The 24,416-nt window shown below is 32.4% G+C and overlaps 2 protein-coding genes across 2 annotated transcripts; one reads left to right on the top strand and one right to left on the bottom strand.

The window, feature by feature from the left end:
* Positions 1–7,674: 7,674 nt before the first annotated feature.
* Positions 7,675–8,721, bottom strand: LOC114756230 (uncharacterized). The gene has a single exon (XM_028945165.1). The coding sequence runs from the start codon at positions 8,719–8,721 to the stop codon at positions 7,675–7,677; it is 1,047 nt and encodes a 348-aa protein (XP_028800998.1).
* Positions 8,722–10,621: 1,900 nt separating this feature from the next.
* LOC114756237 (WAT1-related protein At1g68170-like) lies at positions 10,622–13,262 on the top strand. Its single transcript, XM_028945170.1, has 7 exons — positions 10,622–10,820; positions 11,066–11,128; positions 11,413–11,529; positions 11,659–11,914; positions 12,299–12,457; positions 12,588–12,739; positions 12,874–13,262. The coding sequence occupies exons 1-7, from the start codon at positions 10,627–10,629 to the stop codon at positions 13,103–13,105; spliced, it is 1,173 nt and encodes a 390-aa protein (XP_028801003.1). The 5' UTR covers positions 10,622–10,626; the 3' UTR covers positions 13,106–13,262.
* Positions 13,263–24,416: the final 11,154 nt, after the last annotated feature.

Below are 24,416 nucleotides of genomic sequence, written 5' to 3'. Positions count from 1 at the left end.
AAAGATAAGAAACACATTTTGTAGGCTTTGTAATTTTTCAAAAAATTAGGATGGCAATGAGTGTTTAATAAAATTTGCGAAGGACAAAGAATGACATTTGTAGGGAGGATTATTCATTAAGTGCTCTCAGTCCAAAAAAGATTATTTTCAAATTCAATGTGACTTGAGAATACCCTAGTTCGACCTAAAAAAATTTAGGTGAGGTGTGTAATTTAATGTTCATTTCTTGAGCTCTACTAGGACCTATGGCCTAACCTACTTAAAGCTTAGTCTAGCTTATTTAGTAAATAGACTAGACTCATAATCAAACATATTTTTAGACCTATTTAGGCAAACAGGATAGACCTATTTTTATAAGGCCTAGTTCATAAGCCTCCAAGCCTGACTTACTTTTTTTTCCCGTTTGCGCCATTATATATAATATAATATAAATTAATTTCATAAATTATTTATAACATTGCAAATTTTGGTTTGACCCTAAGTTTCACATCGTAACATTCCTGCATAAGATCATCTCCCTTCCATTTATTAGTCATTCACTTCTACCTCTCTTCTCTTTGATCGCTCTATATGATAATATTAGCTCACATCTCTCCTAGTTTGTATTGTTTGCCAAAGCATAACAATTGTTGTAAATTTGTTTTAGTGATACCTAAATGAAATATTATAAACTCAGTAGGAAGAATTTGCCACAATTTATGTGTGAAAAGTGAAAACTAAAAGAGGTAAAATCTAGTTTTACATGTTACTTATTGTGCTTGATTAATTTTAGAAAACATATATATTTAGTTAATAGATATTGGTGTTTATTATTCTTACTTAATCCAACACATATTGTCACTATGCATTCTTTTTTTTTCCCTCTTGGTAAACTCTTATATTGTAAGTGAAAATGAATTCTAGGCTTTTAAATATGTTTGAAGGGTTATATATGAACTTAGAGGGATAGACTTTTAAGTTTAGACATTTAAAAAGATTTCAGACCTTGTGAGGTCTTTTAAAGGCTCAGACTTAGACTTAAAAATAAGCATATATACAAGCTTTTACCTTAAAAGAACCTATATGCAGACTCAAGCCTAGATTTAGGCTTTAGATATATATTGCACATGTATAGCTATTTAGCTAAAGTTTAGTTTGGCCTGCTTGTTTCCATGTCTGGCTTCACATCTGAATTGAAAGTTGAAACAAGGCTATGCAATCAATATCAATATAATTTATATAGTAAATTTATACAAGCCATACATTTTTTAATAAATGATCGATTATATAAAATGAAAATAATTATATTTATTATGCTTACGTGTAACTTCGGTGGCAAAACAAAAACAAAAACAAAAAAAGAAAAACGTGTAACTTAATTAGGCTTCAAGTCGGTCGAAAGCTTGAAAATAATTGAGCAAGTACTTCGTCTTCAACATACAGCATTCGCAATAAATATCTTTCCTGTAATTTACTGGAAGTAGAAACCATGGAAGTGTAAATCGCAAATTTTGAAACCTCCTGGAAAGTTACTTGCGTATGATTTTTTTAATTATGTCAATAATCAAATCAATTTACAGTATAATTAACTGAACTTATTATTATATTCCCCATATTGTAAACTAATTAAATTTAAATTCAAGTGAAATAAATAATAATATAATTTATATTTTGATTGAGTATCTTGATTATTACTCTACATCTATTATGTAACATAAACTTCAAATAAAATCGCACTATTTTAGGTTTTATATGTATAAAATACTCCCAGCCAAAAATATGCTCAGGATAACAGCCTTTTGGCCGAAATTTTTTAATGCTGCAACATGTTTCCTCCATTAACTTTTTGGATCCACTTTTGACTTTCCATATGCCCTCCGCAGCGTCTTCCACTAATCAATAGAGTAACTTGTACAGCAATAGCCACTAATTGTTACTGCTCTGCTTCTACTTATAAGAGTAAGAGAGAAGTTTTTTTTCAGTCATTTTTGTAAGACACTTTATTAAATTCTTAACATTAATGTACTATTTTGTTCTTTATTTATTATAATACAGATAGTTATTTTTTTAAAAGGTGTATATATTAAATATGATAAAGTTAGAAAATTGTTATATTTTAATAAAGTGTTAATACAGTTTAAGATTTTTCTTAATCTATATAAAATATGTTGAAAGTGCTTTATAAATAGGACCAAAAAAAAGACCATTTAGAAGCATTAAAGAATTGTGAAGAAAACACACTATATCACAAGTTAATTTAATACAAATAGGACTAGAAGAGTACTCCTCTAATCCTATTCATAAGGCAGAGAGAGAAGACACTTTTTAGTCCTATTTATAAAATATTGAGAAATTTTTTATATAAATATACAAATTCACCCTTCATTTATTAGTGAGTTGACTTTGTTTACATAAAATATATATTAAATAGGGATATAGTTGAAAAGTTGTTGAATTTTAAATAAGAGTTAATGAAATTTAAGATTTTTCTTGGCCTATGTAAAATATGTTAGAAGTAACTTATAAATAGAACTAGAAAAGTAATTCAATTAAAGTAAGAAATATTATTTTCAAAACATTTCTTACTCTAGTTAGTTAATTAATTGTTTTTTTTCTTTAAAATAAAAAGTGGCATTCGAATTCATGTTTGGGAAAATGACAAAAAAGACCCCCAAATTACTAAAATGACAAAAAAGACCCCCAAATTACTAAATCTTGATGAAATGTCTGAAATACCCCTCAGTCAAATTGTAATTTGGTCTACTGAAGTTGTTATCTGCTAAAGTAAATTTGTTATTTCCTATAATCAACTTGTCATGTAGCATACCTTCAATCAAATTGTGATTTGATCTATTGAAGTTGTTATCTGTTAAAGTGAACTTGTCACTTCTTATAGTCAACTTGTCATTTGATTGAGGGGCATTTCAGACATTTCATCAAGATTTCATATTTACAATATGAGATTGGGTCCCTCACGGTAATTTTCCTTATTCAGGTGACCTCTGCGTAATTTCAGTAATTCAGGGGTATTTATTTGTGATTTTCCCTTCATGTTTTGCTTGCTGTAGTTCTTTATTAAGGTTTTTCTCTGGATTTCACTTTTTCGTCAATTTCACATTTTGCTTGCTGTAAATTCTTAAAGGGGCCACTACGGAGATGAAAATGTTTCTAGCCGCTTTAGGATTTTGTTGAAGAGATGATTTTTTTCAATTAAATGACCCTTTGTTTGATTGGACAGTTATCATAAAAGAATCCTACAAACTTTTTATATATGTCAATGAACTTACACTGACATTCTCTACATTTTAAAACATGAACAAAAAATTTCTCTTCAAAAAGTAGGAAAAATATTCCGACAAAAAAGTTGGAAAATTATGTATAACTGTAATTATATATATATAATTTATCCTCTCTTAGGAAAAGTTTGTAAAGATTTCGGAAATTCATAATTTAAAAATTAAATAAGAAAACCTTAACTCCCTTGCATGACGCACTGCTAAGAATTTGAATTTTTTGAAAACCATGTTGTTTTTAGAAAATACGTGATCTTGAAAGAGAACAAATAAATGTATTAAATTATGTAATGTTATAAATAAAGAAGAAGAACAGAGAAGAAAAGAATATCAATAAGAGAGAGTATTTCTCTTTCTATTCAATGGGGTACTGAATACATTGTACATGGCCTCTATTTATAGGCACGGCTTTACATCTTTGATAGAATCTACAAATATAATAATAAAAGATAATGATAGATACATGGACATCCATAAAGATATTATATTCATAACACTCCCACTTGGATGTCCATAACTAAATATGTGCCTCGTTAAAAAACTTCTACTAAGAAAACCCTGTGGGACAAAACCTAGTAGAAGAAAAAGAGTGCAACATTTATTGATATATATTTCATAGTGTTGCCTCATTAAAAACCTTGCTAGGAAAACCCAATGGGAAAAACCATAGATGAGGAAAAAAAGAGTACAGCATACATTTACTCCCCCTCTTGACAATGTCAGTTGATATCTCTGAGTCTGTGAAGCCCAATATCATGAACAAGTCTCTCGAACGTGGTGGCTGGAAGTGATTTGGTGAATAAGTCTGCTAAATTTTCGCTAGAACGAATTTGTTGGATATTGACTTCACCATCCTTTTGAAGATCACGAGCGAAGAAGAATTTTGGGGAGATATGCTTTGTTCTGTCTCCTTTGATGTACCCTTCTTTTAGTTGGGTAATACATGCAGTATTATCTTCATATAGTATTGTTGGGATCATTTTACCAGAAGACAAGCCACAAGTAGTTCGTATGTGATGTATTAAGGACCTTAACCATACACATTCCCGACTTGTTTCATGCATTGCTAGAATCTCTGCATGGTTAGATGATGTGGCTGATATAGTTTGTTTCATAGATCGCCATGAAATGGCTGTACCGCCACATGTGAATACATAGCCAGTTTGTGATTTACCGACATGTGGGTCAGACTGAAATCCAGCATCTGCATAGCCAACAAGATTGGTCTTGGATGCATTCGAATAAAATAATCCCATATCCATTGTACCCTTAAGATAACGAAGGATGTGTTTAACTCCATTCCAATGCCTTCGTGTTGGTGAAGAACTATATCTTGCTAGTAAGTTGACTGCAAATGATATATCAGGTCGTGTATGATTAGCAAGATACATTAGTGCTCCAATTGCACTAAGATATGGTACTTCTGGACCAAGTAGCTCTTCATCACATTTTTCCCCAATTTCTTGAGGTCTAAAAGGGTCCTTATCCACCTCCAAAGATCTTACAACCATTGGAGTACATAATGGATGTGATTTATCCATATAAAAACGTTCTAGGATCCTTTTTGTATAAGTTTCTTGATATACAAAAATTTCATTTTTCAAATACTCAATTTGTAATCCAAGGCAAAATTTTGTTCTTCCTAGATCCTTCATTTCAAATTCTTTCTTTAGGCAATTCACTGCCTTTTCAAGCTCTTCAGGAGTTCCAATAATATTTATATCATCAACATACACAGCGATTATAACGAACTCATTTCCTGATCTTTTCATAAAAATACATGGGCATATTGCATCATTTTTATATCCTTCCCTCAATAGATACTCACTAAGCCTGTTATACCACATTCGCCCTGATTGCTTTAATCCATATAGGGATTTGTTTAACTGAATTGAGTATCGTTCTCGAGAGTTTGAATTGTATGCTTCTGGCAATTTCAGCCCTTCAAGGAGTCTCATATAAATGTCATTGTCAAGTGAGCCATACAGATAGGTTGTAACAACATCCATTAGATGTAAATTGAGCCCTTTATTTACTGCGAGGCTAATCAGGTATCGAAAAGTAGTTGTATCCACTACTGGTGAATAAGTTTCTTCAAAATCGATACCAAGTCTTTGTGTAAATCCTTGGGCAACGAGTCGTGCTTTGTATCTTATGATTTCACCCTTTTCATTTCTCTTTCGCACAAAAACCCATTTATATCCAATCGGTTTTACATCTTCAGGTGTAAGGACTACTGGTCCAAAAACTTTTCGCTGTGCTAGCGATTTTAATTCTGCCTCAATTGCATCTTTCCATTTTGGCCAATCCTTTCTTTGTTTACATTCACTAATTGACTTTGGCTCATGATCCTCATTATCATTCATCACATCGAACGCTACATTATAAGAGAAAATATCATCGACGTCGACTTCACTTCAGTCCCATCGTATCCCATTCATAACATAATAATTGAGATCTCATCATTTTCACATATTTCAGGTACCTGACTTTCACTGAGAATTGGGACGTTAGCGTTGTCTAATGCCTCTTCTGGAGTTGCTAACTTTTCTAAATTATTCTCGACTAGGCCATCTCTACTTTTAGCTCCTTTTTTCTTTCGAGGATTTTTATCTTTGGAGCCGATGGGCCTGCCACGCTTCATACGTGCTTTAGAATCGTTCACAATTGGTTGTCCATCAGGGACATCAATTTTAATAGGAGCATTAACAGCTGGAATATGTGATTTTGTTACTCTCTTTGGGTCAGTAAATGCATCTGGTAATTGATTTGCTAAACTTTGTAAATTGACTATCTTTTGAACTTCCAGTTCACATTCTTTTGTGCGGGATCAAGATGAGACAGTGATAATTCTTTCCAGCTAATGTCCTTTTCCAACTTCTTATTTTCTCCCCTCATTGTTGGAAAAACTGACTCATCAAAATGACAATCGGCAAATCGAGCCGTGAACAAATCTCCTGTTGAGGGTTCTAGATATTTTATTATAGCTGGAGATTCATATCCAATGTATATTCCCATCCTTCTTTGAGGCCCCATCTTGGTACGTTGTGGGGGAGCAATTAGAACATGTACAGCACATCCAAAAGTTCTTAGATGGGAAATATTAGGTTCGTGACCAAAAACCACTTGTAAAGGGGAGGACTTGAGATAACTTGTTGGCCTGATGTGAATTAACATTGCTGCATGCAAAATTGCATGTCCCCAAGCAGAAATTGGGAGATTTGATCTCATAAGTAATGGTCTCGCAATTAATTGTAAACGTTTGATTAATGATTCTGCAAGTCCATTTTGTGTGTGCACATGAGCCACAGGATGTTCAACATCAATCCCAAGAGACATAATAATCATTGAAAGCTTGTGAAGTAAATTCACCAGCATTATCAAGACGTATTTTCTTGATAGGAAAATCAGGGAAATGTGCTCTTAATCTAATTAATTGAGCCAATAATCTTGTGAACGCTAGGTTACGCGAAGATAATAAACAGACATGCAACCATCTTGTTGATGCATCAATTAGAACCATAAAATATCTAAATGGTCCGCATGGTGGATGTATCGGTCCATAAATATCTCCCTGTATGCGTTCTAGAAAAGTGAGAGGCTCACTTTTTAGTTTTCTTGGTGATGGACGAACAATTAACTTTCCCTTGGAACATGCATTACATGAGAAAACATTGGATTGTGGTATTTGTTGACTTTTCAATGAATGTCCACATGAATTCTCAATTATTTTTCGCATCATAATTGTCCCGGGATGGCCTAACCGGTCATGCCAAACATTAATTTGTTATCATTTACAAACTGCTGGTTTATAATGATGTGTACTTCAATTGTACTAATAATTGTGTAGTACAAGCCAGAAGAAAATGCAGGCAATCTTTCTAGTGTGCATTTTTTACCTGAGGTTGACTTTGTAATAGCAAGATATTCTTGATTTTCCTCAATTGTTGTTTCGATATGGTATCCATTCTTGCGGATATCCTTAAAACTCAACAAATTTCTTTTAGACTTAGTTGAGTAAAATGCACTATCAATGTATAATATTGTTCCTCCAGGTAACAATATATTGGCTCTTACGGAGCTTTCAATCAGTTTTGCACTTCCAGATATAGTCTGAACGTTGGCTTCTTGCATTACCAAAGAAGAGAAATACTTTTTATTTCTAAGTATTGTATGAGTTGTTGCACTGTCAACAAGACATAAATCTTCATGATTGACGTCAATAGGAGCCATTTTTCGTTACAAGGAACATAGTCAAGAGAGGAAGGAAGAAACAAAATTAATAAAAGGAAAATATTCGTAATTTTATTAATTTGGAAAGATAACAACATTGAGTAGAAACTTTATAAAAGAAGATGAAAAAGAAAAAAAAATCATAGAAATTTAACTTCACTAAAACAATTTATTGTTGAACATTCCCATCACCAATCAGGTGATCAATCTTTCCATTAGGATCAGCAAAGAAATCAGCAATATCCAAATGAGTGACATCCATGTTGCCATAATCAGAATCGCCCTCTTCATCAACAAAATTGGTTTCTACCCTTGGCATTTTGCCGTTGCCTTTACTTTTATTTTTAAGCGATTCTTGATAAAGGTCAACCAAATGTTTCGGTGTATGACAGGTACGTGACCAATGACCATTCCCACCACAACGATAACACGAGTCTTCAGAGTGATTATTACTTCCACTAGTTTTTCTCTTGTGATTCTCATCATTCTTTGCCCTCTTTGAATAGGAATTTAAACCACCTCGATTATGACCACGACCACATCCACGGTCAATGCGACGGCCTCGTGCACGTCCATGTCCTCGTCCACAACCACGTGTTGGTCCATTTACTACTACATTTGCTTCTGGGAATGGAGTGGAGCCGGTTGGACGGGATTCATGATTTTTCATTAAAAGCTCATTATTTTGCTCAGCTACAAGAAGGCAAGAAATTAGTTCAGAATACTTTTTGAAGTCTTTTTCACGGTATTGCTGCTGCAGGAGCACATTGGATGCATGAAATGTGGAGAATGTTTTCTCCAACATGTCTTCATCAGTGACTTTTTCTCCACATAATTTCAGTTGAGAACTGATTCTAAATATCGCAGAATTATACTCACTAACAGATTTAAAATCTTGCAGGCGCAAGTGCATCCATTCATAACGAGCTTTTGGGAGAATGACAGTTTTCTGGTGGTCATACCTTTCTTTCAAATTGTTCCAAAGAATGAGTGGGTCTTTAATGGTCAAATATTCCATTTTTAGTCCTTCATGTAAATGATGGCGTAAAAAGATCATAGCTTTAACCTTTTCTTGATTAGATGCCTTATTTTCTACCTTAATTGTGTCTCCCAGACCATTGGCATTTAGGTGAATTTCCGCATCTAGTACCCAAGATAAGTAGTTCTTCCCAGTAATGTCAAGAGCCACAAACTCAAGTTTTGTAAGGTTTGACATGATGGCACTACCACAAAAGAATATAATATTAAAAAAAATGTCATGTATGGAAATTACATTGCTCTTCGTTAATGAGAAGAAAAGAAAGGAAAAAAAAATAAATTACCAAAAAAAACAAATGAAAAGAAAATTAAATGAGAAAGAGACAAAATTTGGTATATTGTCTCTGCAGATATAATCATTTTAAAATCATATCTATCAAATCAAAATAAATTAACAAATAAACAATAAATATTTCTCAGAAATAAATATATACATAGTTTCTAGCCATTTACTCAGATAAAATCAAATTTGAATGACTTCTGGTCATGAGTTAAAAATTATATGGCTTCTAGCCATATGAAAGAAAAAAAAAATTATGGCTTCTGCCATAAGAAAGAAAACAAAGTTTTATGGCTTCTAAAGTATAAAATGGTTTTATGGCTTCTGGCCATAAGAAAGAATAACAAAGTTTTATGGCTTCTGGCCATAAGAAAATAATAAAGTTTTATGGCTTCTGGCCATAAAGTAGAAAACAAAGTTTTATGGCTTCTGGCCATAAGAAAGAAAACAAAGTTTTTATGGCTTCTGGCCATAAGAAAGAATAATAAAGTTTTATGGCTTCTGGCCATAAAGTAGAAAACTTTAAACCATATGGCTTCAAGCCATTTAGGAAAAGAATGGGGAAAAAACAAAATACTCATAGTGTAGAAGAGTATAGAAGAGTATAGAGGATAGACAATAAATCATGAAACATAATGTATAATAATAAGATATGAATATTATACCTTTGTTAGAGCCCTCGTGCTGATAACGTGTTATAAATAAAGAAGAAGAACAGAGAAGAAAAAATATCAATAAGAGAGAGTATTTCTCTTTCTATTCAATGGGGTACTGAATACATTGTACATGGCCTCTATTTCTAGGCACGGTTTTACATCTTTGATAGAATCTACAAATATAATAATAAAAGATAATGATAGATACATGGACATCCATAAAGATATTATATTCATAACATGTAACTCCTTTCTAAATATAAAATCTAGTTAATCAATTTAAAGAAATTAAAAATTAATTATGTTCTTTGTTTATTATTATATGAATAATCTGTTCTCTAAAATACTCCTATTTTAATAAGAGTATTATATTTGGAAGACAAAAAAAGTAACAAAAACTTTGAAATCAATGAGAGTAACATGGAAAGAAAATATCAAATGAAAGATACCAAAAACTGAGTTCTTATGTTTATGGTCAAAATAAATCACTCAATTAGGTTTTTTTATTCATTCTGTAAAAACATATATTCTTCTGATCCTATTTATAAGGTACTTCTAACATATTTTACACAGATCAAGGAAAACCTTAAAATGCATTAATTCTCCATTAAAATATAACAAGTTTCCAATTTTACCCATATTTAATATATATACTTTTTAAATGAAATAACTACATATATTATAATAAATTAAGGACAAAATAGTATAATCATACTAAAAATTTAATAAAGTGACTTATAAATATGACCAAAAAAATCTTTCTTATAGGACCAGAGGAGTAAATATGACCAAATAATATACTTTTTTAGTTCTTATATATGTCATTTCCTCAGTCTCGCCTAGTTGAAAATATAAGTCTCGTTTGATAATTTCTAGATCTGGCAAAATACAAAGTTTGACAATTTCTAGAGCATTTAATATATATGTATATATATTACTTTCCTCTTCCCGGTGATAATTTTTTCTTTATTTTGACTGATGGCTACATAAATACCACCTTCACCTTCCGCCCATACTACACCCTGTGATTCCACTTCCTCTCTCTCTCTCTCTCTCTCTCTCTCACTCTATCCAAAGTATCTGTGACGGCAGTCGGTGGTGCCGCCGCCGCACGTGGTGGTTCTAAGGGTTATTAACGATGATGAAGATGGGAGAAGTTTGTAAAGTGCTTGAGGGGCTGAAGCCGGCGATGTTAATGGTGGTTCTTCAGCTGACATACGCCGGCATCAATGTTCTGTACAAGCTCGCCGTCAACGACGGCATGAACCTCAGAATCGTCATTGCTTATCGTTATATATTCGCCACTATTTTCATTGCTCCTCTCGCTTTCTTTCTCGAAAGGTTCATTCATTAATTTCTTTTTATTGAATGTTGGAAACACCACCCATAATTAGGAGATAAGATAGTGGTAGATGTATTTATTGAATGTAATCAGATTCGAAAATGATTATAATATAAACCGTCAAACACAGATTTTAATTTAATTGAGAAAGGCTTTGCAGTTCAATGAAATCCCATAAAAGATCTATTAAGAGCTTTTGTTTTTCCATTAAATGACTTGTATATGATAAATAATTATTTTGCAGGAATAAAAGACCAAAGATGACTTGGAGCATACTGTTTCAGGCATTTCTATGTGGGTTGTTTGGGTATGTACCAAGTAACTAATAATTGATAATTATTTTATGTGTGTTTCTGGTTATTAATTAAGGTAATACCACCTCCTATGATTCCATCTTCTCCTATAAGTCACTGCATGGGATATTATTACATTCTTTTCATATTGCTCTTATTTAATATTGTAGATTTTTATGTTATTGGCTCTTTTAACTTTTCATTCTTCACATGATTATTCAGATTATTATGTATTATTGTGAGGAAAACTAGCATAAATTAACTGATATTACTATGATACTAATTAATTATTGTGTAGAGGAGCATTGACACAAAACTTGTACTTGGAATCATTGGCTTTAACTTCTGCAACATTTGCTACCACCATGGACAATCTTACTCCAGCCATCACTTTTCTCATGGCCGTCCCCTTCGGGTGAGTTTCATTATTGCATTTCTGTTTTCTTTTAATAAATTTGTATATATTTTATTATTATCTTTTGAAAAGTAAAATTAAGAAAATTATTTGTATTCTATGCCTTGGTTTGTTCAAACTTGTACACAGTTTGGAGACACTGAGTTTAAGAACAGCGGCAGGACAAGGGAAGATCATTGGAACAATAGTGTCAGTTGGGGGGGCCATGGTTCTAACACTGGTCAAAGGCACAAAAATAGACACAGGTTCCTTCCACGTCACCCTCATGCATTATCGTGAGGGACACGTGGCATCGGCACTAGCTCCCTCTAGTGCGAGAGCTCTCTTGGGTGCCCTTTGTTGTCTAGGGAACAGCGCTACTCAAGCTTTATGGCTTATCATTCAGGTCTTTCTCTTTTGAAAAAAAGGAACGTTAGTACAAAAGTTAAGATATAAATTTATTGGGAAGTTTTTATTCGGAAATACTGGGTACTCCAAAGTTTTATTAAGTATAAATTTATTTTGAAAGTTTTAAACTTGAGCAATTTTGTCCCTTACTATTAAAAATATTAACAGTTAATATTACTATTTTGACAGTCAATGTTAGTTTCTTTATGTTAGAGGGCGAAATTGCTACAATTTTAAGTTTTTGAGGATAAATTTGCAGTTTAAAAAAAACTTTTAAGTGAAAACTTTTGGGTTCTGCACCTTCACCCTTATACTAATTAACCTAATTAAACTCACTCATCCACTCATATTAACCTTATTTTGGTTCTTGCAATTAATACAGGCTAAGATGAGCAAGACTTATCCATGTTATTATTCAAGCACAGCTCTAATGAGTTTCATGGCTACAATCTTATCAACTGCATATGCTTTTGCTTTTGAGAGCGATTTGAATCAATGGAAGTTTGGTTGGGATATTAGGCTTCTCACAGTGGCCTATGGGGTAAGACATTTGACCAATGAGTCACATTGCTCATAACTTGTTAAAAATGTTGTCCTTCACGAATTTTATATTTCATTTAAGTTATAATTCCACTTTTGTTCATATATATAAATTTTACCAATGAATGTAGGGAATTATTGTGTCTGGAATAATGGTGGTGGTAATGGCATGGTGTGCGCACATGAAAGGCCCTCTTTATGTGGCTGCTTTTTTTCCTCTTCTCCTCATCTTTGTGGCCTTGGCTGGTTCTTTTATGTTAGACGAACAGTTATATCTTGGAAGGTATGGTAGCTCTTCACATATTCATACAACTTTTTAATATATATATTCTTTTATTTTCCAAAAAAATATCACATATATATATGTATCTAAACGATTTACTTTCTATTTTATGTTTTGTCATTGAAAATTTGCAGTATAATAGGAGGATTGTTGTTAGTGTGTGGGTTGTATATGGTTCTATGGGGGAAAGGCAAAGAGATGAAGATGATGAATCAACTTGTTCCTTCACAAAGTAGCTTTCCTGAAATCAAAGTGGGATCTCCAACGGATGGTAAAGGCAGCCCTTGTAATGACAATCATGAGGTTGAATTGGTTATGGGTTGTGATGATTCAAACATTCATCAAAAATTGCAATTAATGAAGTAATATAATGCAATTAATATGATGGATTGAATAAAACGTATTGAACCAAGAAGATGAAGAAGACTATGATTTGTTGATTATAGCCAATGTGGTCCTTTTCCAGAAACCTCCATCAGGGAGAAAAAAGCTTGATCAAATTATGTTATAATTTGTAATCCTACATATGGAATGCACGTAGTTATGCTGCTATCGTTATATATGCAAAGATCCAGAATAAGAACAATTTATGAGGGCGAATTGATTATACTTCATTCGACAAAAAACGGTTTGGAAAAACTTAGTTATCGCAAGGAGATTTATATTTGGATACAAAGCGCGCTAAGTTAATAAATTAAGATGTTGTTTGGATGATATGCAATGAACGTTGAGCAGTATTTTTAAATGTATAATTACTAAAAAGATATGAGTTTGATACTCCTCTGATTCTTAATGTAGGATCTGTTTAACTAATTTGATTATGTTAATAAAAATAGGTAAGTTAGTTAATTATAAGAAATATAACATGTTTTTCCTAAAATATCATCATCATCATTCTTAATATCCTCCCTCCATCTTCTATTTCATTATGAATGACAAAGTATCATAAGGATAATTTAGAAAAAATAGATAAATATGAAAAATACGTCTTATATTTAGGATCAAAATCAACTTAATAATTAGATCCTATATTAAGAACACAAAGAGTAACATATAATTTTTGTGCGTGATGTAAAAGTGTACTTATTGGAAAATATACAAATAATATAAAATTTGAGATTATCCATAAGCATGCGTAAACAAATAAATGTATAGATAATATAAAATTTTACATGTTGAATAATATACACACACTACCTCTAGTCCTAAATGTAATATCTAGTTATAGTATAAATTGTACTGCAAAAACTAGATTTTATATTTAGAATAGGATGTAGTATAAATTAAAAAATGTGTAGCTAATTTTAATTTGAAATATTAAAAAAATATATAACAAGAATTTAGATAATATCGAATTTGATATGTTAAATGATAGCAATAAAAGTATAAATAAGGCAAAGTTTGATATGTTGAAAAAATTTACATAAATTGTAAATAATGTAAATTGATAGATTTCTTTTATAAATAAATAGGATTTAATCCCCAACTTCCCACAGATAGAAAAATTTCTAGCAAGCGATTGGCTTCTCCTTCTTTTTTTCGCCCCCTTTTTCTAACATGTTGCATATATTTGATTGCTAATTTGCTGCACAAAAAAAAAAAAAAAACTCCCAGAGTAAGAGAGTGGGGGCCACGGGACGAATATTCGTACCCACAGAGTTTTCCATGTGAAGTTTGGCTTGGTCATATTTGGAGGTATTTGAATTAACTTTTCAAAAATAGTTTTACCGATTTTAAGATAGATAAGAGTAGTTTCGTTTCAGCTCTTGGATTCCCATTTCTCATATGTTCTTTGCTGATCATCCGCTTATATTTCTATTTATTATATGCGGATTGCATATAATCTCAATGAAATGAGTCATGCGCTGATAGCCGTCCCAACTAAGAAGTCAGATACTTGTAACATGGAGATGCTAAGGTTCAAGATGAACTTATCCATTAAGAGGCCCAACAAACCTTTTAACGTATTTAGGAAAAAGAGTCCACTAAGATTCCTAATTGGAGAGGGCCCAAGTTTGAAGCCCAAAAGCCCATATGCTTTATCAATTTCTGCTTACATGAAGAGGTTCCTTGGAAGCTAACATGGACAGTGATGTGTAAGATTGTACATTGAAGGGTGATGGCATGAATGCTACGAGTAGAGAAAGTTCTAATGATCTAGAGTTTACTAAAAATTACAGAAATTTGTGGATTCAATGTGAAAATTGTTATGGATTAAATTATAAGAAAGTTTTGAAATAAAAAAATGAATGTTTGTGAACACTATGAATATCACTTGCAAATGAACAGTTAAGATAGAATCAAGCTTTTGATTGATCAAGGAATTCGGAATCCAATGGATGAAGACATGGTTTCAGGGGATCCCATGACATGGCATCCACAAAGCCACCTTAGCATGTGAATTATTGTTGTGCACGCACAAAAAGCAGTCAAATTTTCAACAAGCAGTAAGAGGCCCAATGCAATTAATTACATTACTCCCTCCGGTAATATAAGACCCATTTTGTAGTGTAAATTACACTACAAAATGAGTCTTATATTTAGGACGGGAGAAGTAGCATTTTTCTATGTACAAGTATTTTGTGCCACATTTTCTTATACGAAGATGTATTAAATTGATAAAAAATTTTACATTTGTCTTCATTACAGACAGAGTATCAAAGAAACATACGCTGTGCATTTTCTCTCACCTATTTTTTATTGTATTTAATACTTGTTTTTAAATATAAGTCATTTTGTAGGGTAATTACTGATATTTTTTTTCAATTTTACTCTTAGTTAATTGCAATAAAAAATATGTGAGAGAAAATGTACAATATATTTTTATTCAATAACTTTTTTTAAACAGGGATCACGGACATGTGCGAAAGTTTTTGTTTATTTACGAGAATGTAGCAGAGAAAGACACATAATTGAAAATGGCATTTGCGTCTTCTCAAAGCATCCTCAACATCAACATTAATGCTTTTCACAAACTTATAACCAATCTACACAACTCTATTTAGGTTTCTTTGTTCTTTTTTTTTGGGTGATAAAAAGGAAAGAGACAACTCTGTGCAACCTTTAAGCATTCTTTTAACTTTCCCATATAAGTTTTATTTTTATATTTAATATTAATTAATAAAATATTTCTATTTATTTTTTAGAATATTTTCTAAATGCATTAATTATTAATCTATTTATAAATTTCAATTTGATAATAAATAAAAATCTTCTATTAAAATTTGGAATTCTAATATTTTTTGTTATTTTTCTTTTTTTGAATAAAAAGATTTTGAATCTCTATTTTTTTAAAAAAAGAAAATAGAAATATATTTCAACGAAAGGAAAGCCTACCTCGATACACGAGGGATGCTTTTATATATATATACACACACACACGCACTCCATCTGGTTCTTATTATAAGTTTCAAATAACTAATTCACAGACAATGAACAATTAGTTAAAATTAGTTTAAAATAATAAATAGATTTGAAATAGATTTTTGTTTTTAAATATGCCCTTATGATAAATGAGAAAAAGAATGAGAAAGAATGTGTGGAAAAATGTGATAAGAGAGAAATAATTGAGAATAATATTAGAAAAAATACATTAAATATTAATACAAATCCAAATCAAAACTTATAAAATGAACCACATTCCTTTCTAAATTCAAAACTTATAAATAGGATCAGAGGGAGACCGCTCTAGTTCTTAATGTAAGTCACTTGTAGCATATTTAATGCTTATTTTTCAATTTTACCTTTAATTTTGGGTTCATATAATCTTTGATCCTTCAAGTTTACTCTTATTTTAGTTTTGGTCTTTCAAGTTTCAAACCATAAGTTTTGGTCTCTCTAGGGGCAAAAGGGTCTAATTTTTTATTGAATTATAGGGACCAATGTTTTAAATAAAAAAAAAACTTGAGGAACCAAAACCTGTGGTTTGAAATTTGAAGGACCAAAACTAAAGTGAAAGCAAATTTGAGGAACCAAAGATTATATTAACCCTTTAATTTTCATTAAAAAGAGAAAGATATAGAGAGAGAACTTTAATAAAGGTAAAATTAGAAAATTTTATCAATTTAATGCATTATTGGTTTGTGAAGATGTGTTACAGGTGATCTATATTAAGGACTAGAATGGTATGTACTATATGGTGACAAGGGTCAACAACCTTCCGGTCAAAAAAAAAAAAAAAGGGTCAACAACCTCAAAGCATTTGCCTTCCTTATTTAAGTAATGCTTCCTAAAGAATATTCCGTGTAAGTTTTAAGTAACTAATTTACAGATAACAAACTATTAGTTAAAATTAGTTAAAAGTAATAAATAAATTAGAAATATATTTTTGTTTTCAAATATAACATTATAATAAATGAAAAAAGGGATGAAAGAGAATGTGTGGAAAAATATAGTAAGAAAGAAATAATTAAGTGTAATATTAAAAAAAATATTAAATATGAAAACAAACCCAAATTGAAGCTTATAAAATAGAGCATACTCTTTTTTAAATTTAAAACTTATAAATAGAACTGGAAGGAGTATCAAACAACACATACACAAAAACTAGTCGTAATTCGTATACATATCTACGGCCAGCGATTCCATTTTTGCCCAACACGCAGCTCGCAATGACTTCATCTATTCCATTCTTATATCCCAATTTGTGGATTTCTCTTGTACGTTCCTTATTTTCCGAAGGAATCGTACTTATACAGTACACCACTGTTTCTTTTTTTTTTTTATAAGTAACAACTACCATTCCCTTCCTATTTCTAAATATAAAAAATATTTACAAGTTGTCTTAAATTTTTTTAGCAAATTTTCTATTTTACCCTGTGAATTACTTGTTTGAATATTCAATATATTTATTGTCTCATTTCTTAAACCATTATCTCAACAAATCACATATTCTCTCTCTTTTATAATTCTCTTTATTATAATAATTTTTTAATTCTCTTTCTTATACTCTTTCTCCCCTATAAATAAGGGTATTTTGGAGAAAAGACTTCTAATTTTTACCTATTTATTATTTTTAACTAACTTTTTGATCTACGTAATGAAGTACTATGTTGCTTATAATAAGGGGCAGAAGGAGTAAGCATTAAGAAGTGAGGATTTAAATGGTTTTAAAATGGCGGCACTATGTTGTTATTTATATAAGTTACTTATATCTCAAGTCTATAAACTAAAAAATACATTAAATTCATAATTTTTTTCACATCTGTCCTTATTAAAGATAGGATATTAAAAATAATTAGGTCAAGTTGGTCCGGTTAACCAATTAGTTTTTGCCAGGTGTATTAATTGAACACATCATCATTTAACACCGTTAATGGCTTCTCTCCTTGTATGCGAATGCTGTCCCCTCCGCCCTCCTCCACCTTTCCCCCTCACTTTCATCCCCAAATCCCAATTAATTTCCACTCAATCTCTATACGCTCACAGGTTTAACACAACAAATTCTTATACAACAACCTTATCTAAATTAACATCTTCAACAATGAAGACCATGTCGATATAGAAGGGACTAATTAATTAATTTATATTTAACACCATAACTCCTTCGCATTGGAAGGGAATATTAGCCAGGACCAAGAGGGGATGAGGCTTCGTCAATCATCATTCATCAGGCCACTTGTCTTCATGCTGAATGTTAGACCCTCTCCCATAGGAGAAGCAAGCATCGAGTTGTAGAATAGATATTGCTTCTACTTCCTATCCAACCCCTCGAAGTCAACTCTAGCGCCATCGAGGCATGCGGTGATGGTGGTGAGCGGCATAAAGCGCATCAACTCTAGCATCAATCTGTGTGCTTTCTTCCTAATTGAAGTTGCTGCTAACGCCACCGCCTTCTAAAAAGGTCAAGGAAATTAAGGCAGGTCAATGGTTCGTTGAGATACAAAACGGCGGTGCATAAACCCTCTTTTCCTGGTTGGCATCTCTCTGTCTCTCACTCCGCTTTATGCTATTTCACCGTCCATCCCTCTCCTGGCTAGGTTAGCCATTCGAGTTTGGACATTTAGACATATGAGACAATCGATTGTATTTCCTTAGTCTATGGTCGACTTCAAGGCCATTTCACCACCTTCCCGCATGATCAGTCGATCCTCACTGAGGGGGTTAATAGGTGTTAAACGATGATGTGTCCAATTAATATACGTGGTAGAAGCTAATTGGTTAACTGGACCAACTTGACCTAATTAACTGGACCTAAGTTTTGTCCTTACTTTATTTCTCTCTCTATTTATTAAGTCAATAGGAGTAAAATTAAAAAAAAAAACTCATTAATTACCCTCCAAGTGATAATACTCCTTAGTCCCTCCGGTCTTATTTATAAGCGTCAAATTTGAAAAAGGATGTGGTCTATTTTATAAGTTTTAATTTGAGATTTGTCTTAATATTTAATGTATTTTTTTCAACTTTATCCTTAATTATTTATTCTCCCTCTTTTGTCACACTCACTCTTATTATATTTTTCCACACATTCTCTTTTATCTTTTTTCTCATTTACTATGAGGGCATATTTGAAAACAAAATAATATTTCTAGCCTACTGTTTTTAACCAATTTTAACTAACAGTTTGTTATCCGTGAATTAGTTATTTGAAACCTATAATAAGAATTGAATGGAGCATCCAGAGACAACTTTTTTCTCCTAAAAATAGCTCATAAGTATTTTTAGATTTGGCGTTACTACATAAAAAAGCAAAATTAAATAAAGTATACATATAACGTGAGTATAATTTCAGTAAGATTAATGAAGTGGAAGAAGATCCAAAGAGCACGTATATAAGCAGTTGAGCCTTTTTCCATGGTCCCTACGTAGCGGATGATGGCATCACATGGGAAATGACAACACTTCCCTTCTTCTTCCTTTGAAAGTTGTAATTTCGTTTCCGCCATAGATACGTCCTTCGCTTTTTTTGCCCAAGCCCTCCATAAAGACCCTCTTTCCACTTCCTTCCTTCTCCTTCTCTCTCTGTCTCTCCCCTCACTTCAAAGCTTCAATAAATCCTTTGTTTTCTATGTACTCTTCATATCACCAAAACCTAGCACACAAATTAATGCCCCGTTTGGTAGCATGGACAAGGTTTTCATGGAAATAGAAGTGAAAGTAGAATTGGGATATAAATTTTAATTGAAAAATGTATTAATAAAATGAAAATACCAAAATGCCCTTCAACAAAAAGACTCCCTGCCAAAAAGATCTTTTCCACCACCAGATGCAAAGCACAATCGAAGGCGTTGAACTTGTGATTTCAACTTCAATGGGACATTCACAAGCTTCAATTTTGCATATTCCAAGCTTTATTGTAAGATTTACAAGCTTCAGTCATAAATGAACAAGAAAGCATAATGGAGAAGAAGAGATCAAAGGGGAAGATGAAATCTAATGGTAAGTGAGGAGTCGTGGAGGAAGGAAGAAGATGAGATTTGGTGGTGAGTGAGGAGCCATGAAGGAAAAGAGGAGATAAGATCCTCACTGCTCCTCCTTCACCATGGCTATCACTGCTCTCTCTATTCCAGATCTAATGCCAACAAGAACATCGTTGGGAGCTTTGAGAAATCTGAGAGCTTCGGCTAAGGAGACGCTATCCATCGTTATGCTCACTAGTGTCGCCACCATCCGCCATCATGCTTATCAGAGTCATCACGGTGCGCCTAGCCATGGTCGCCGTTGTTGCCATGGTGGGGTGTCGATAGCTCTCTAGTGCAATTGGCCATGGCAACCTAAAGCTATAGGAAAATGTGTTAAATTAGTATGAATATATAATAGGACTAAGTAACGGGTGGGAAGAGCTAGCCTGAGGGGTAACCCGTAGCTCACTTGTTTATTGTTAAATGGGTTCGGACTAGCCTGTTACCAGGTTGTAGCCAATTTAAACCCAAATTAAACAGGTTGGGCTGAGCCCGTTTGGGCTAACTGGGTTGTGGGCAGCCTGTTTATTTTTTCCCCCCTTTACATGAAAGGCATTCATCTAAAGCTACTTCAAAATTTGTACAATTTTACCTGCCAAATGACATTCCATAATTATAAAATAACTGCACAAAAATATCCAAATTAAGTCAAGCAACCAACACAAAGTTTGATATTAGAAGTTCCGCCTTCCAAGTTACACACGAAGTCTCAAAATTCGCAATACAACTATATCATTGAAATTTGATAAAAGATGGAACAATATAATCATTCAACTAGATCTTGAGTATCATAATCATCTTCAGATTCACTTGAAATGGTTGAACTTGGAGCTGCTAAGTCTTGCAGTGCAAAATAAATAAAGATAAGTTATATTCATTAATATAAAAAAAAATGAAGCAATGCAAACTCAAAATAATAAAGAAATTAGTCAATTACTAGCAACAACACTAGCAATCTCATCAAAATTATCAACATCAAATTCATTCAAGCTGGGGTGACTTGTGCATAGCCAAATTTGAGCACATATGAGTGCCTCAACCATCCGCAAAGATAAAGAACTTCAAAAAGTATCTAATACTCAACCTCTAGTACTGAAAGCAGACTCTGAGAAGATTGTAGATACTGGTACAACCAACAAGTCACGTGCAATGAGATGGAGAACTTTATATTTGCTAGCATTTCCTCTCCACCATGCTAGAAGGTTAAAATTGGGATCATCTAAACCAACCAACCCAGCTTGAAGATATTCATTGATCTCAGAAACTTGCTCAGGTTTCTTAGACACTATGCTTACGGTGACTGAGAACTCCTGATAGGTAGGATCAATGGTCGACAAACACGCCTCTTTGACAAACCTATGTTTTTACATGCATTTTTATATATTTTTTGTGGGTTTTTGTTATTATTATTGTCCTTAATTGCATTATTTGAGTTTAATTTGAATTAGTGCATAATAGGGGTAAATTTGTCATAATTGTGATTAATTGATTTTTAAGGACAATTAATGCTACCTTATCCTTGAATTTTGCTTGTAGGTTTTCGATAGACTTAAAAATATTAAAAAAGAGAAGGGAAAAAATATATAAACAAAATAAATAAAAAAGAAAAATATAATAATAAAAAGCGTTTTGCTCCCTCCCAAAAACCTACACTATTCATCATCATATTGAGGAGAATGGAAACCACAAGCATGAGCAACACAGGGGAGAGGAGGCAATGGTGTGAAAGAATAAAGGACCAGGGGCGACAAGAGAAGGACTGGAGTTTGATGGCGGAAAACAACCATAGACATCCATTCTCATTTTCACTGAAGTCATCCTCTCTTAGCAATCCAAGCCATTGTTTCCACCATCACCCGTCATCTTCATCGTTTTCTTCTTCTTGGCATAATAGAATGGTAGGAACTAGAGGGATTGAGACAGCAAAATCAAACCTGTACATCTCATCCTCCATCAATTCCTCATTTCCTATCTTCCCAAACCGCCTCCATCATCGTTCATTCCACCTCCATCAACATTCATCATCCCTGTCACTGTTTTGTTCAAATTCCACTGTTCCATTGTTTGCTTAATATTTTTCAATGATTGTTCATAGTAGACTGCTGGAGGCAACATTTCTCATGGCTAACCGTGGCTAAAGCTTCATAATTCCCCAGTTCAACAGCAATGGCAGGAGCTCGAATCATCAAAAGGGAGTTTTAGTTACTTTAATTTCCTGTCCAATAGTTGTTTAACAATTCCTAGGTCTTAGGATAGTTATTCTGGTTGTTAAAAAAATTGTATTGTTTAATCTCATTATATTTGGAGATTATTGTGACTGGATTATTGTTTAACATTTGACATTGGGCTGTTTATAGTTTTAATTTCAATTATAATGTTGTGGTTATGACATTTGTATTGACTTTGGAGTTAATATATTATGATTTTCTGAGGTTGCTTGGAATCTTGGATCATATTGTCTCTTGCTATCTTTAATTCTGTTGTTATGGATTTAAGAGTTCTAATTAAGCATTGGTTTTTAGCATCCTTAGTCTCATGTTACTATTCTGGTTGCAATTAGTAAGTTGGTATTTTGGAAAATATTTTGTGGCAATTCAAGGTGACTCGGTTGTTGGATTAAAAGCTTAATTATAATTTTTAATTCATTATTTTAACTTCCGTATTTATTGGAGTGAGGATTGCCTGCGTTGTTGAATTGGAGGATTGATTATTATCATTGTTTACTTGCGTGTTTCATTTTCATTTCTTTAATCTTCATTCATTTTAATCATTTTTATATAAAAATAATATAAAAAAGTATTTTAATTTCAATTTAATTCAAGGTGTTTAATTAGCAATTATCAAATAAAAAAATCCTTTTTTATAGTTTAGGTTACTTACATTTATTTACTAGGATTTAATTTCATTTTCGGCTTCTCAAAGTGAATATAACCCGAATTGTACACTATATTGCATTAATTTGATTAATTTTTAGAGCAACCCCAAAGCAACAAATTAAGGACATTAATTCAAGTGAAGCCATTGCCCGAGAGCCAAGAAATTGGTTCCCTAGTAATTGATTGTCAAGTAACCTTGATTGGGGTTCATTTATTGAGCCTTTTTAGTCTTCATTTTTGTTAGTTTTTGCATTTTTTTAAGTAGTTTGCCTTTGTTTTTTTTTCTTTTTTTCCATAGCATTTTCTTATTTGCGTAGAAAAAATTTTTTTCAAAAATACAACCAAATATCTTGATTTTCTAGACTTTAGTTTCGGTTTTTAGTTGCAATTGCCTGGGTTTGCTTGCAATTGCTTTGATTAAAAATTTGCATTATTTGAAAGCAAAGGACAGTTTAGGTCATTGGGTTCGGTGCTAAATGCCAAAAGAGTTTTGCTCATTTTTTTTATAATCTATCCAGGTTTGAACATTGTATTTGAAGCTGACTTGCTTAGTGCATTAATTATTCAATTGCTGCAATTTGTGCATTAAGTTGCTCTGTGAAAATGAAATATCCTGTTGGACATTTAGCTAGGGAACATATTAATAATGATATTGCTCTTTATCTTACTTGCCTTGATGAGCCTTTGAAAGGTCTTTGTGATATTAAGAGATTTCCATTCAATTCCAAAGAGGAGCATTTACAATCAAGAGCTAGTGAATGTGAACAAAAGTAGAGCAACAACACTATGATAGTTGATGATTTCTCTCACGGATTTAACACTATATAACAAGAATTGGATCTTCTTCGGACACATTTTGATCATAGAAAACATAGTGGGACTTATTAAGGACATGATACCCCTTATCCTCACTATAACCATGGCTATGACTGGATGAATGATCCTCCACATTCTCGTTACCATATCATTCCATTCATACCCAAACCAACATCTACCATTAGGACAACGTTATGACTTATCACCTCTGCTATACAATCCACACTTTGAACACTTTCCATCACATCATCTGTATCATGAGCCAAACATTCCATTACATGAACCCTACCATCAATGCCCTTCCTCGTCTCACCAACTATTTTGTGAACCATCACCATCATTTCATCCATGTCCCACTTCATACCTTAAACTATTCTCATCACATAATTCCTCCTTTAAACAACCTTCTTTTCCATATGAATACTACAACCAACCCTCATCCCAATCCATGTACCATTCTTTTCCCCAATCTCATGAACATCAATTCAATGAACCTGATCCATTTCTTACTATTCCTAAGAAGGCCCAGATACTATTTTTAAGAGAAGCTTATGACTGCTTAAATTCATACTACCATGGATTACT

This window comes from Neltuma alba, unplaced genomic scaffold (assembly GCF_004799145.2).
Source record: "Neltuma alba isolate B1F8T4 unplaced genomic scaffold, ASM479914v2 tig00010377_pilon, whole genome shotgun sequence".
Taxonomy (NCBI): domain Eukaryota; kingdom Viridiplantae; phylum Streptophyta; class Magnoliopsida; order Fabales; family Fabaceae; genus Neltuma; species Neltuma alba.
This window is presented reverse-complemented; position numbering and strand designations above follow the sequence as displayed.